Source organism: Callithrix jacchus, chromosome 3 (genome assembly GCF_049354715.1).
Source record: "Callithrix jacchus isolate 240 chromosome 3, calJac240_pri, whole genome shotgun sequence".
In the NCBI taxonomy this organism is placed as follows: domain Eukaryota; kingdom Metazoa; phylum Chordata; class Mammalia; order Primates; family Cebidae; genus Callithrix; species Callithrix jacchus.
The window spans coordinates 119,458,455-119,472,958 of NC_133504.1; the positions used below are offsets into that span (position 1 = coordinate 119,458,455).

Consider the following 14,504-nt stretch of genomic DNA (forward strand, 5'->3'; position numbering starts at 1 on the left):
GCTCTCCCTCAATAATTTCACCTGAGATGATCTCAGCCTCGTCATTGAATGCATTTGCCATCTAAAAGGTAGTAATGCCAAATTTAACTCTCTAATCCCGATTTCTCCTCTAACTAAGCTCCAGAAACACATATCTGGCTGCTGAATGGATCTCTACATGGCTGTCAGATAACCCAATCTCAATATGCTCTTCCCTTGCAAACTTGCTCTTCCTTCTAGTGTAAGTATCTCAGTGAAAGGCAACAAAAGAGGTGCCAGGCCCTTAACTGGTCTCCCTGGAGTCACTATTATTTCCCTCTAGGCTATTCTCCATGCTGCAGTGGATGAACCGGTATCATTTTCAAAAATCAAATTTGCTTAAGATCCTTCAGTGGTTTCCCAAATCCTTTGGAGGGAAGAGCAATATGTTTGCCATGACCTGTAAAGTTCTGGCCTTTGTCTATTTCTCCAGCCTCATCTCCTGCTTCTCTTCCTCTTCCCTCCCTTTCTGGGATTTAGCCAGACTGGCCTTCTTTCGGTCTCTTGTCCAGTTCTCTACTCCATGATCTCTAGTGCCTCAGGACTCATTTATTCAGCAAATAGTCACTAAGCATATATTAAATATTGTTCTAGTAATATGAATTCATCTGTGGACAAAACAGAAAAACATGATCTCGGGGAAATTGCCCTCTAAGAGGAGATAGTAAGCAAAATAAATAAAAAATAATATAGCACGTTAAAAGGTAACAGGTGATAAGGAGGAAAATTAGGCAGAGAAAGGGTAATGCTAGAAAGAGGTTCAGCTGAAAATTCTAAATAATGTGGCCATGGGTGTAAACTGGTACAGCCACTATGGAAAACAGTACGGGGCATCCTCAAAAAATTAAAACTAGAGCTATTACATGACCCAGGAATCCCTATTCCTGGTATATACCCAAAGAAGGTGAAATGAGCATCTTGTAGAGATATCTGCACTTCTATGTTCATTGTAACATTATCCATAATAGTTAAGATGTGGAAGCAACCAGTGTCCATCAATGGCTTAATCAATCAAGAAAATGTGACGTAGATACACACAATGAAATATTCAGTCTTAAAAAATAAAAGGATCCTGCCATTTGTGACCATATGGATGAACCTGGAGGACATTATACTGTATGAAATAAGTCAGACACAGAAAAATACTGCACAATTTTACTTGTATATGGAATCAAAAAAAGTTGGATTTGGGCAGGGGCAAAAAAAAAAAACCTCCAAAAGTCAGATACATAGAAACAAAGGGAACAGTGGTTACCAGGGGTGAGGAGGAGGGGGATATGGGGAAATGTAAGTCAAAAGGTGCAAAGTTGCAATAGTACTGTGTACTGAAAATTTTCTAAGAGAGTAGATTTCAGGTGCTCTTATCATACACACACGTGCATGAAGGTAACTATGTGAGGAGATGGATATGTTCATTTGTTCGTCTGTAGTAATCATTTCACTGTGTATGAAATATAATGTTTTTCACTTTAAATATACACAATAAGGAGAGAGAAAGGAAGAAACGCAGTCATGGAAGGCCTCAGCAAGAGGAATACATTCATACAAAGGCTTGAAGCAGGCACTGGAATAAGGCATGTGGCTATGTGGAGAGGAAGCCCTCAGGAAGAGGAAATGGCAGGGCAAAAGTTCTGGGGTAAGAGTGTGTACAATACATTAGAGGAATGGCCAGCTGGCCAGGGTGGCTGGAGTATAGTGAGGGCCATAAGATCAGAGAGGTAACTTGGGACCAGATCCCATTAAACCTTACCTGTATGGGCAGGACTTTGGGTTTTATTTAAACTGTGGAGTGTTTTGAGAAAGTGAGTGGGGTTTGCTGTTTTAAGAAGAGACTGCAAGGTGGCTGTAGGCGACTTTGTTAAGAGACTATTTCAAAAATTTAGATAAGTAATGATTATGGTTCTGACCAGGGCTATTGCCAGGAGGGCAGTTAAAATAATTGGATTTTTAATATATTTTAAAGGGGCAGCCTAAAAGCATGGCTGACAGTGTCAGAATAGGAGAAGTCTCAAGGATATAGTTAAGATTTGGGTATAAGCACCTAGAACAGAGAGGTTGACAATTTTTTTCTGTAAACAGCCAGATGGTAAATATTTTAGATTGTGTGGGCCACATGGGGTACATGCACAGATACATGCAGGTAGGTCTGATGCACAGATGTAGGTATGATGATAGGAGTGTGTATGAGTTATCTTCTGATTTCTTCTGCTTCCTCACTCCAACAGAACAAAAAGGTCACCAGTTGAAGGTGACAATAAGAGAGAAGCAGCAAGTTTGTAGGAAGGCATAAAATAGGTGAGAGAAAGAAAAGGTTTTAGATAAAATTAATGCCTTTTCATGCTAAAAATTCTCAGTAAACTAGGTATTGATGGAACGTATCTCAAAATACTGAGAGCTATTTGTGCCAAACCCACAGCCAATATCATAATGAATAGGGAAAACTGAAAGCATTCCATTTGAAAACCTACACAAGACAAGGATGTCCTCTCTCAGCACTCCTATTCAACACAATATTGGAAGTTCTGGCCAGGGTAATCAGGCAAGAGAAAGAAATAAAGGCGATTCAAATAGGAAGAGAGGAAGTCAAACTGTCTCTGTTTTCAGATGACATGATTATATATTGAGAAAACCCCCTCATCTCAGCCCAAAATCTCCTTGAGCTGATAAGCAACTTCATCAAAGTCTTAGGATACAAAATCAATGTGCAAAAGTCACAAGCATTCCTACACACTAATAATAGACAAACAGAGCCAAATCATGAGCGAACTCTCATTCATACTTGCTACAAAGAGAATAAAATACCTAGGAATACAACTTACAAGGGATGTGAAGGCCCTCTTCAAAAAGAACTAAAAGCCTATGCTCAAGGAAACAAGAGAGGACATAAACAAATGGAAAAACATTTCATGCTCATGGATAGGAAGAATCAATATCATGAAGACGGCCATACTATCCAAAGTAACTTATAGATTCAATGCTATCTCCACCAAGCTATCATTGACTTTCTATACAGAATTAGAAAAAATCTACTGTAGATTTCATCTGGAACCAAAAAAGAACCTGTATAGCCAAGACAATCCTAACCAAAAAGAACAAAGCTGGAGGCATCACACTACCTGACTTCAAACTATACTACAAGGCTACAGAAACAAAAACAGCATGGTACTGGTACCAAAACAGATATATAGACCAATGGAACACAACCGAGGCCTCAGAAATAATGCCACACATCTACAACCATTTGATCTTTGATAAACCTGACAAAAACAAACAATGGGGAAAGGAGTCCCTGTTTAATCAATGGCGTTGGAAAAACTAGCTAGCCATATGCAGAAAACTGAAACTGGACCCCTTCCTTACACCTTACAGAAAAATTAACTCAAGATGGATTAAAGACTTAAATGTAAGACCTAAAACCATAAAAACCCTAGAAGAAAACCTAGGCAATACCATTCAGGACATAGGCATGGGCAAAGACTTCATGACTAACACATCAAAAGCAGTGGCAACAAAAGCCAAAATTAATAAATGGGATCAATTAAACTTATGAGCTTGTACACAGCAAAAGAAACTACCATCAGAGTAAAGAAGCAACCTATAGAAAGGAAGAAATTTTTTGCAATCTATCCATCTGACAAACGGCTAATATCCAAAATCTACAAGGAACTTAAATTTACAAGAAAAAAAAAAACTTCATCAAAAAGTGGGCAAAGGATATAAATAGACACTTCGCAAAAGAAGGCATTTATGCAGCCAACAAACATATGAAAGAAAGCTCATGATCACTAGTCATTAGAAAAGTGCAAATCAAAACCGAAATGAGATACCATCTCATGCCAGTTAGAATAGCAATCATTAAAAAGTCAGGAAACAACAGATGCTGGAGAAATAGGAACACTTTTACACTGTTGGAGGGAGTATAAATTAGTTCAACCATTATGAAAGACCATTATGGTGATTCCTCCATGATCTAGAACCAGAAATACCATTTGGTCCAGCAATCCCATTACTGGGTATATACCTAAAGGATTATAAATCATTCTACTATAAAGACACATGCACATGTATGTTTATTGGAGCACTATTCACAACAGCAAAGACTTGGAACCAACCCAAATGCCCATCAATGATAGACTAGAAAAAGAAAATGTGGCACATATACAATACACCATGGAATACTATGCAGCCATAAAAACAGGATGAGTTCGTGTCCTTTGGAGGGACATGTATGAAGCTAGAAACATCATTCTCAGCAAACTAACACAGGAACAGAAAACCAAACACCGCATGTTCTCATTCCTAAGTGGGAGTTGAACAATGAGAACACATGGACACAGGGAAGAGCACATCACACACTGGAACCTGTTGGTGAGTGGATGACTAGGGGAGGGATAGCATTAGGAGAAATACCTAATATAGATGATGGGTCACTGGGCACAGCAAACCAGCATGGCACGTGTATACCTATGTAACAAACCTGCACGTTCTGCACATGTATCCCAGCACTTAAAGCATAATAAGGTTTTTGTTTGTTTGTTTTTGTTTTTAAAGCATAAAAAAATAGGTGAGAGGAATGAGAATAGATGAGGGAACCATTGCATTATACTTTGCTTAGAAGCCCTAAGGACCAATTTGGGATGAGTGATAATGAATTCTATAGCTTTCTGGCCTTGGCATTCCTGCACATTCTGCCAGAACATCTTCTCCTTTTTTTTTTTTTCCTCCTTTGTCTAGTTAATGCTTACTTATCTCTTAGATTTCAACTTAATCACCACTTTCTCTAGAAAACTTTCCCTCTTTCTCTTACCTCCTAGGATAGTGAGGTCCCTTATCACCTCTTCCTATTACACTTTGTGCTTTTCTCTCACAGTGCTTATCACGGTCTGAAATTTTATTTAATGTGTGACTGACTGATTGAAGGCTGCTTTACCCACTACAGGGTCTATAGTTCATCTCACCATTGTGTACCCAGTGCTAGCCAAGTTCCTGACACATATATATGTCAAAGAATAGTGACTGAATGACCTTTCAATTTTTTACCTTTCCAGCAGAGTCCATCTGCCCATTCCCTGCTTTCTGTTGAAGGTACCCCAGTGGTAGATTTGAGAGGGTTGGACTGATAGGAAGAACCTGGAGCCCTCACAACCCAGCTTCAACGGCTTTGAGATAACCACTAGCTGCATTACATGCTCATTTACCTGACTCAGGGAAACAGATTTTTCTTGTTGATACTGATATTACTAGAATTCACCATAGTTCCAGGCACACGAGAAAATATTCAGTATTGGTTAAAGAAATAAATAATGAATCTAAGATTATGTTTTATAATGTTAAAATATAGGACCTCCCCCAAATAGTCACAATATGAGACACAATTCTTTTGTATTAAGTTCGAATTTCCTGTGTCAGTCTTGATTTTGCATGTGTTGTAGTTCTATTGGATCCATATGGAACCATATATAGGATCTAAAGCAAGGTTAGGCCCGGGGGAAAGTCACCTGGGAATAATGGGACACCTGCAAGTAATAATCTCCTTGATGTAAGGCAAGGACCCCCACCTCTGAAGCTTCAGTATCCTCAGCAACTTTCTTCCTCTGCCACCTCCCACATTTATGCCACACAAGGCCTGAGGACAGTGTTGGTGTCTTCCTTGATCCTTTTTGCCAGTTTCAAACCATCGATCATCTCTCCCCTTTAAAAATCCAGAATTGGCTGGGCGTAGTGGCTCATACCCGTAATCCCAGCACTTTGGGAGACCAAAATGGGTGGATCACCTGAGGTCAGGAGTTTGAGACCAGCCTGACCAACATGGAGAAACCCTGTCTCTACTAAAAATACAAAAATGAGCTGGGAATGGTGGCATATGCCTGTAATCCCAGCTACTTGGGAGGCTGAGGCAGGAGAATCGCTTGAACCCAGGAGGTGGAGGTTGTGGGTGAGCCGAGATTGTGCCATTGCACTCCAGCCTGGGCTACAAGAGCAAAACTCTGTCTCTCTGTCACACACACACACACAGAAATACAGAACCTACCCTGGAGAAACTTTTCTTACATATGTGTACCAAGAAATATATAAATAAGAATTTTCTTTGTAATAGAGAGAATCTAAAATTAAGCCAAAGAGAGTCATCAAATACATTGTGGAATTTTCCTACAATGAATACCTTAATGCAGTAAGCAACAAACTACAGCTACATGAATCAACACAAATCAACAAATGATTCACTGAGTTAAAAAAAAAAAAAAGGTAGCAGAGAAAATTCATGTTGTATGAAACTTATATACAGTAGTTCCCCCCTCATCCATGGGTTTGCTTTCCTCAGTTTCAGTTACCTGAGGTCTACCATGGTCCATAAATATTAAACAAAAAAAATTCCAGAAATAAACAATTCATAAGTTTTAAATCATGCGCCATTTTGACTAGCATGATGAAATCTTGTGCCTTTCTTCTCCATCCTGCCTAGAACAGAAATCATCCCTTTGTGCAGCATCTCCACACTGTATACACTAACTACTTGTTAGTCATTTAATAGCTGTCTTGATTAGCAGATTGGAAAAACATTGTACATATAGGGTTTTGGGTTTTGTATTATGCGTGTTTTCAGGCATCCACTGGGGGTCTTGGAACATATACTCCAAGGATAAGGGGGAACTACTGTACAGAGTTCAAAAACTTACAAAACCATGTAGAAGTATATATGAGATATAACCATAAACCACAACAACGAATGATAAATACAAATATAATAGGGTTAATGGTGACCCTATTGGGGAAGAGAGACAGAGTATGATTGGATAGGGGCCTTGAGCATATTGAAGGAGTACTGGTAATATTTCTTCAGTTTCTTATGGTGGGTGGTAGATCTGCTATACATACATGTGTATATATATATACATACACATGTATACATATCAGACTATATATATACATCAGACTCTATGTATATAGTCTTCTGAATATCTGAACTACTGCATAATTTAAAAAAAATTAATAAATGAATTAAAATTCCCCAGCATATCCCATGAGATTATTTTCCCATTGTTCTTCCTTACTGCAGCTAACTACCATTCTCCTGGTTATTTTCCTGCCTTCTTTTGGCTAACTATGGTGCTTCCTGGCATTGTTCCTGCCATGAATGTTTGTGACTTAAACATCCACTCAGATGAACTATCGACTACCCCAGACTCCCAGTTCCTTTACCTCCTCACCTCCAAACAGCTTGTTCACCACGCTGCTACAGCTACCTACTCTTCATAGTTCCATGATGCACCATCACCAAAAATCTAATTTTCAACACCTTGTTCTCTACCACCTTATGTCTTTCCAGCTCCTCTCTTATTTTCGTCCCTCTCCTTAATTATTCAACCACACCATGACCTCCCAACCACATTAGCAGAATGCAGGGGAAAGGGAGCACATGCACTCTCGTGGTGGGAATGGACATACATTGTTACATATTCACAAACATGCTGGAAGACTGTTTGGCAGTTTCTTTAGAAGTTAAAACATACATCTGTCATATGATCCAGTCACTCCATTTTTAGGTATTTACATAAGAAAACAGAAAACACATGTTCATATAAAGCTTGTACATGTAGATCCAAAGAAGCTTTATTTATCATAGCCCCAAACTGGAAACAATTGAAATGTTCATCAGTTGATTGCTGATAAACAAACTGTAGTATATCTATGCCATGAAGTACAACCCAGCAATAACAGGAAAAAATACTGATACACCCAACACAGATGAATCAAAATAATCATGCTGAGTGAGATGAGCCAGAGAGAGAATTCACACTGTATGATGTCATTTATAAAAAAACCCTAGAAAATGCAAACTCATCTATAGTGACAGAAAGCAGATCGGTGGTAATCTGTGTAAAGGGAAGGGATGATGTGAGGGAGGAACTACAAAGGCGCATGAGGAATCTTTTTGAAAATGGGTATGTTTACTGTCTTGTCACTCTCTTGACTATGGTGATTCTTCTCAAGTGTATACATCTGTAAAAATTTATCAAATTGTATGGTTTAAATATGTGCAGTTTTATGTCTATAATATGATAATTTAAAAGCAGCTCCCTACCGCCGGATCTGTTGCTAGCTGTAACCCTCTAGTATATTTATTTTTCCCCTGTCTGAGATGGCCCTGTTTCTTTCCTCCTTTCTTCTCAAACCTCGACATTCCTCACTTACAGCAAATGCATGGCTTTTCATTTCACAGAGAGCACAAATTCAGTCAGATATCCACTTTGTCATCCTTACCCTCCCACTTTTCTAATTCTCCTTTCACCTGCTTCCATTGATTTCCTGCCTGTCTCTTCAGTGGATGAACTCCCCGTGCTTCTAGTTATGGCCAGCCCTTCCCTCATGCCCTGGATTTACTCCCTTGCCCTCCTCAAGGACCTGGCTCTGCAAGTTTTCTCTCTATCCCCAATATCATCAGATTTTCCCTCTATTAGATTATTCCCACTAGCATACAAGCATCATGAAATAATGCAGATAAAACCTGCTCTTTATTTGACTTCTCATCTGTTTCCAGTTACTTCCCCTTTTCTCTGGCATCCTCTATAGCAACTCCTCCAGCACTGTTTATCCCTACTGTCTCTACTTTCTCACCTCTCTCTCAAACTCACCCCAATCAGGCTTCTATCCCCTTTAGTCCACCAAATCTGATCTTGGCTGAGTTCACCAATGACCTTAGTATTGCCAAAGTCAATAGCCAATTCTGTCTTTTGTTTAAAAGCCACATTTCAAATAGTCTTCTCTTAATGTTAATGTCAGATTCTGTCTTGGGCATTTTATCTCAGAAATGTTTCCTATGTACTTTGCTCAGCACCTAGAAAGGTAACCTTAGACTATAAACTGCCTGAGAGCACAGATTATTTTTAATCCTGCTCTAATGTGGTGCTATCATCTCAATGCCTTGGCCAGAGCAAAGCACATGAGAAGAGCTGAATAAATATGAATGAATGAAATGAATGAATGAATGAATATGCAGCACAACACAGTCTCGGGTCTGAGGTGGATATGGGCTGATATATGCTTGATTCTCATTATTCACAGTGGTTATGCTCTATGAAGTCTCCACCAACAATGAATTAGTGGATATTGAGTCATTGCTACTAGAAGAAATATAGGATTAGGTTCCTATGAGCCTCTGGTCAAAACATTTATATCAACCAATTAATATATAACCACGTTTTATGTCTGTTTTGTGTAAAGATCCCTTATTTAATATATATTGTTGATTCATTTACATTGAACTCATGATTATCATAGGCACATTACAGCCTTCTCATGCTTAGAAACACTAGAAAGCACTTTGGCAATATGTTTGGGAGCCATTCTAAATGGAGAAATCATCAACAAAAGCCACAAAAATGAAAAAACCATGGCACTACATAGACTGTGCACAGGAGGCTTGTTTGTAGCATGAGAGCTGCAACAAGAAGACAGAGTATCACCAGGTCTGACCTCTGCTGGGGATGTGTGTGTAAGGTGACTCAGATGTTTTGCTACTCTGCAGTGCGTGTCAGTGAATGACTATGAGAGCATCATATTGATTTGGGGGTTAAAAATAAACTTTAGTGAGTAGGAGAATTCACAAATAAGGAAATCAGCAAATAATGAGGATTGACTGTATTTTCCTACCTTTCTGGAGCATGTGCAGTGCAGGCCAAAGGCTTTTCTCCTGGGTCAACCCATGGCTGAGTGGGCTGCACCGTGCAAGGGATCAGGTAGATGGTGTACTCTCCCGAGTAGTCCTTCCTGGAAACATTCAGAGCAGACTGTGATCATAGGGAACAACTGATAGGTTGCTGGCTTACCCAGAAAGACATGGATTTCACTAAACAATTTTCAGGTGGTATTTGTATCCAGCATCTAAGAACTTTACAAGTCTGCAAACACCATTTTGGGAACTCATCTCCAATTACCCTAACCTTCAGAGTATTATCCAGAGGTGTTAAATAGAGCTACTTTCATGTATTCACGTCCTTCTCATGAGGAAAGCTGAGCACACTACACAGGAAAACCTACAAGGCTCAGGTGATGACAGAACAGAATCAGCCATTTCCTTTGGATTTCTTGAGACTTCTTTGCAATTTCTGTTTAGTGTTTCTTGTTGACTAATATCCTAATCAATGCATTCCCAAATGAAAAAAAGCTTTTATTTCTGAAGATGTGACAGTGTCAAGTGCTGCTCCTACAGAGAAGGTAGTAAATGCCTCAGGATTCCAGGACACCATTCCAGAGCCTAAGGAAGCAGCACCCTGCAGGACGCCCCTGCACCCATTTCACTCACACTCAATTTTGAGGTTCCCCTTCAAACCTTGTAGCCTCATTCCTTTACAAAGTAGAAGAACAAGATCACTTCTCAATAGAAACTACTCATGGGGATTTGGGGACTTCCCTGTTTATGAGAGGCCCAGGATTCTCCAGGTGATGATTCTGTGAGCAGGAAGCTTTTGGACCTCTCTCCTGCTTCATCTCCCACATTTCTCACTGGGTAGCCCCTCCAACCCTGCCAGATGGCCTGGAAGGCAGCCAAGCATTAAGAAGCTTCAGGAACCTTCTTCAAGGGGCTTTGGAGTCTGTCATGCATTGAATGGAGAGAGCAGGGCTATGAATCTTCATTATAACTGTTTGTGAGGGATCATAAATGCTGTGCTTGTTTTGACCATTTTGGGGTATGTATCTATTTATTAGTAAAGTGACAGCAAAGATTTGGTTAAAAACAATAACAAATTTTTTATGTCATATCCAAAACTTTTATATCATATCCTGGGGTCAGTGTAGTGGACTGGCACAGGCTGGAAAATGGGAACTGTGGAACCCCAGCTTGGCTTTGCCTCAGCCACGGCTATATGATTTTAACAAACCATGCAGACTTTCAGGGCTGTTGTTTCGAAGCTCCTTCCTACTCTAAAAGTCTATATGCCTGCAGTTTTCCTCCAAAGCTTGGATCAGCAGGAAATGAGACTTTGTATAACATACTTAAATTACATGGAAACTGACACCTATAATGTGAATAGTAACCCTACATTAATAGAAATATTAAAATAGGCAGAACAATCCATGCCTGGCCAGATCATGTCTAACTCTACTCAAACCCTGTAGCGGTTCTCCTTGCACTAGAGAGTAAAAGCCAGAGGCCACATGGTTTACAGGGCCCCACTCTGTGGCCCCACCCCAACTCCTTACTTCTTCAGCATTATCGTCTACTACCCTCTTCCTTGCTCACTCCATGCCAGCCATATGGGCCTCTTTGTTGTTCTCCAAACATACCCAAATGCTACCATCTCAGGAACTTTACCAGGAACCCTGTTCCCCATGTTTCTGCATAGCCAACTGCTTCACCTCCTTCAAGTCTTTGCTCAAATAAGGTCTACTGGGAGCATTCTAATTATAAATTATAATGTTTCCCCATTCCTGCTTCCCCTTACCCTGCTCCATACCTTTTGCTTTCCCATAGCGCATATCACCTTCTGGCATAGGTTATACTTTGCTTATATGTCTACTGTTTTGTGTCTCCTTACTTAAATTCCTATATTTAGGGATCTTTATTTTGTTTACTGATGTATTCAAGGTACCCAGAACCTCCTCTGACAAACAGTAAACATTCCATTAATACTTGTTAAAGAAATGAATGCAAGACAAATAGCATAGCCTCCCACGCCTTGAGTCCTGCTTTACCCCATTCCTACTTAGGTCAATTTCCTCACTACCCCTTCAAACATGCCAAGCACCGTTTTAGGTACATGTCTTTAATCCTGCAGTTCTTTCCACCTCCTTTCTAAAACTAAGCATTTCCCATATCTCAATATGGACCATAAGTGGTCTCACCTTTCAGGAATCCTTATATAACTCCCCAGCCTCTGGCTCTCTCTTCCTTGAACAACTATGGTCTTGATATTATTCTGTATTTCTCACAGTGTGCATAGCAGGGAGTGCTTGGTGGGGGTTCATTTTGTCACTTACCTATGTATTTTACCTCCTCACCTCAAAGATAAGCTCCTAAAAGATGCTTTCTTAGAACCTACCAGATGCTAAAGCCTGTGGTTCTGGGGATTTAAGATGAATCAGACATGCCATCTACTCTGGAGAAGCTCGTGGTCTAGTGAAAACTTGAAACAGCAGATAAACTATCACAAGATAATGAGCTGTGTTAGAGCAGAGAAGCTGGAACAGAGTAGGAACCAGGAGGAGGGAGCTGACAGCACCGTATGGGACGTTAGGGAAGCTGTCACGAAGGGGTTAGTATTTGAGCTGGGCTGGGTCTCAGAGGAGTTAGTCTTGCAGGAGGAAAAGGAAAAGAGCAGGAAGGGCGAAGGGAATTGCAAAAGCATGGTATGGATGGGCTGATGGGTTCAGGGATTGGTAAGATATTTAATGTCGAAGAAGGCTGGATCTGAGATGAAACCAGAGGGGAGGCTGGGCCTTGTATGCTACAGAAGGAGGGTGGGCTTCATCCAAGTGGCAATAAAGATGTCAGCAGAACACTTAAAGAAGGGCAGTTTCCCTGCCTGTAAACTGGAACAAAGTATATGAAAGCACAGTCCTTGAAGGTTACTATATATCAATTTCTTTCTTTTGTTTTTTTGTTTTGTTTTGTTTTGTTTTTTTGAGTTGGAGTTTTGTTCTTGTTGCCTAGGCTGGAGTGCAGTGGCATGATCTCGGCTCACTATAAACTCTGCCTCCCAGGTTCAAGCAATTCTCCTGCCTCAGCCTGCCGAGTAGCTGGGATTACAGGCATGCACCACCATGCCTGGCTAATTTTGTATTTTTAGTAGAGACAGGGTTTCACCATGTTGGACAGGCTGGTTTCAAACTCCTGACCTCAAGTGATCCACCTGCCTCGGCTTCCCGAAGTGCTGGGATTACAGGTGTGAGCCACCATGCCTAGCCTATATATCAATTTCAAAGGAATAACTATACAATAAAAACATCTGATATAAGATCAAAAACTTTAAGAAAAATTTTTTTGAAAATTATTCTCAAAACAATCTGAAATAAGATTTTAATGCTAAATAATGAGCTCTAAATCTCATTATCTATAAAATGGGGGTAATATATTTATGACAGATTCCTGGTTGCCCACTTATCATTTTCATAGTGGTTTTAATTTTGTTTTTTCCATTCTTCCTTTTCACAGATGGGGGATATTTTACTGTATTTGTTAAATTCCTATTCCATCTCTATACTCAGTGTGGGAGAATAAATCTTGTAAACGACACATGAACTTAACCAGAGATACTATATTTGCACTAGCTGTTGTAATTGAAATGAAATTTCTTTGATAAAGGTTTTAGTTAGACACATTTCCTTGCTTCCCTTGTAGGCAGGTGTGTCATGTGACTAAGTTCCCCATCATAGGATGTGGGTGGAAGTGATATGTGCCCCTTCCGGTCTCACTCCTGGAATAAGTGTGTGAGCACTTCCTATTTACATATCAGAAGTTGATCTATTTGCTAGAGTGTCATTTCTTTTAATTTAAAAAAAAAAACACCAAAGACCTTTTTTTTTTTTTTTAAGAGACAGGATCTCTTTCTGTTGCCCAGGCTGGAGTGCAGTGGCTATTCACAGGTGCGATCATGGCTCACTGCAGCCTCGCACTCCAGAGCTCAAGTGATCCTCCTGAGTAGCTGGGCTACTAGCTAGCACCACCACTCCCAGCTGAGGGTTATTCTATCAATTCTCCTTTTAAAATAAAAGTCTCACCTTCAGAGAAAAATGCTATTTCTCAAGCTCTTGAAAGAAATGAAAAACCATTCAGCTTTACTCATGGAAGCCTCCATCACTGGATTTACCTGTTATAAGAGCTTGTGGCTCTCCAGAGTTGATGTGGAGAATCAAAAGTCTGAGCACTCCATAATAGCTGCAAGTCAAATTCAATTCCTCCTAGGTGGTCTGGAGTCAATATGAAAGATTTCACATCTGGGAGAGTGTGGTGCTCCATCACAAACTGTCCTATTTGAAGGGGAAACACATGCACTTATTTGTGAGTTTTACTGTACTTGTGGTGGAGCCCCACAAAAGCCTGAGAAGTGAATTAATATTCTTCTATCAAACAACTAAGGTTAGCCCATTTTGCCCCTTAGAGTATATTTCACACTAGTGGGGATAGCATGGCATCTCACCTCAGCCCATCGTTCTGCTTGTTGTGATGGTCATCATAGTCATATGTATTTATTTATAAACAATAGGAATATTCCTTCTGGAAATGGTGCTAATGAGTATATTCACGATAATAGGGGTCTTTATATGACAATGAACACTGAGTATACTAGCTTTAAATTCTAACTAACATGTTTCTTGGAGGTAGAAAGTTCTCAGTAGTTTATAAATAGAAATATCAGCATCAGATAAAAGTCACATTTAGGGCCATTCAAGTCTTTGGTAGAAGGGGATAATCATAAACATCATTAAAAGGGTAATGTTATCAGCAAGATATCTCCACTCTAAAACTGCACTGAAATAGTGTCATG

The 14,504-nt window shown here is 39.8% G+C and overlaps 1 protein-coding gene across 4 annotated transcripts in view; it reads right to left on the minus strand.

Annotated features, from left to right (window-relative positions):
- Positions 1-14,504, minus strand: part of FRAS1 (Fraser extracellular matrix complex subunit 1) — a 470,538-nt gene that overhangs the window by 9,938 nt on the left and 446,096 nt on the right. For all 4 annotated transcript variants that reach the window (XM_035293463.3, XM_002745679.6, XM_078367938.1 and 1 more), the window contains 2 exons: positions 13,827-13,986; positions 9,670-9,786 (listed from right to left, as the gene is read on the minus strand). In XM_035293463.3, coding sequence (XP_035149354.3) covers positions 9,670-9,786; positions 13,827-13,986 — 277 coding nt within the window. The remainder of the gene's footprint in view (positions 1-9,669; positions 9,787-13,826; positions 13,987-14,504) is intronic.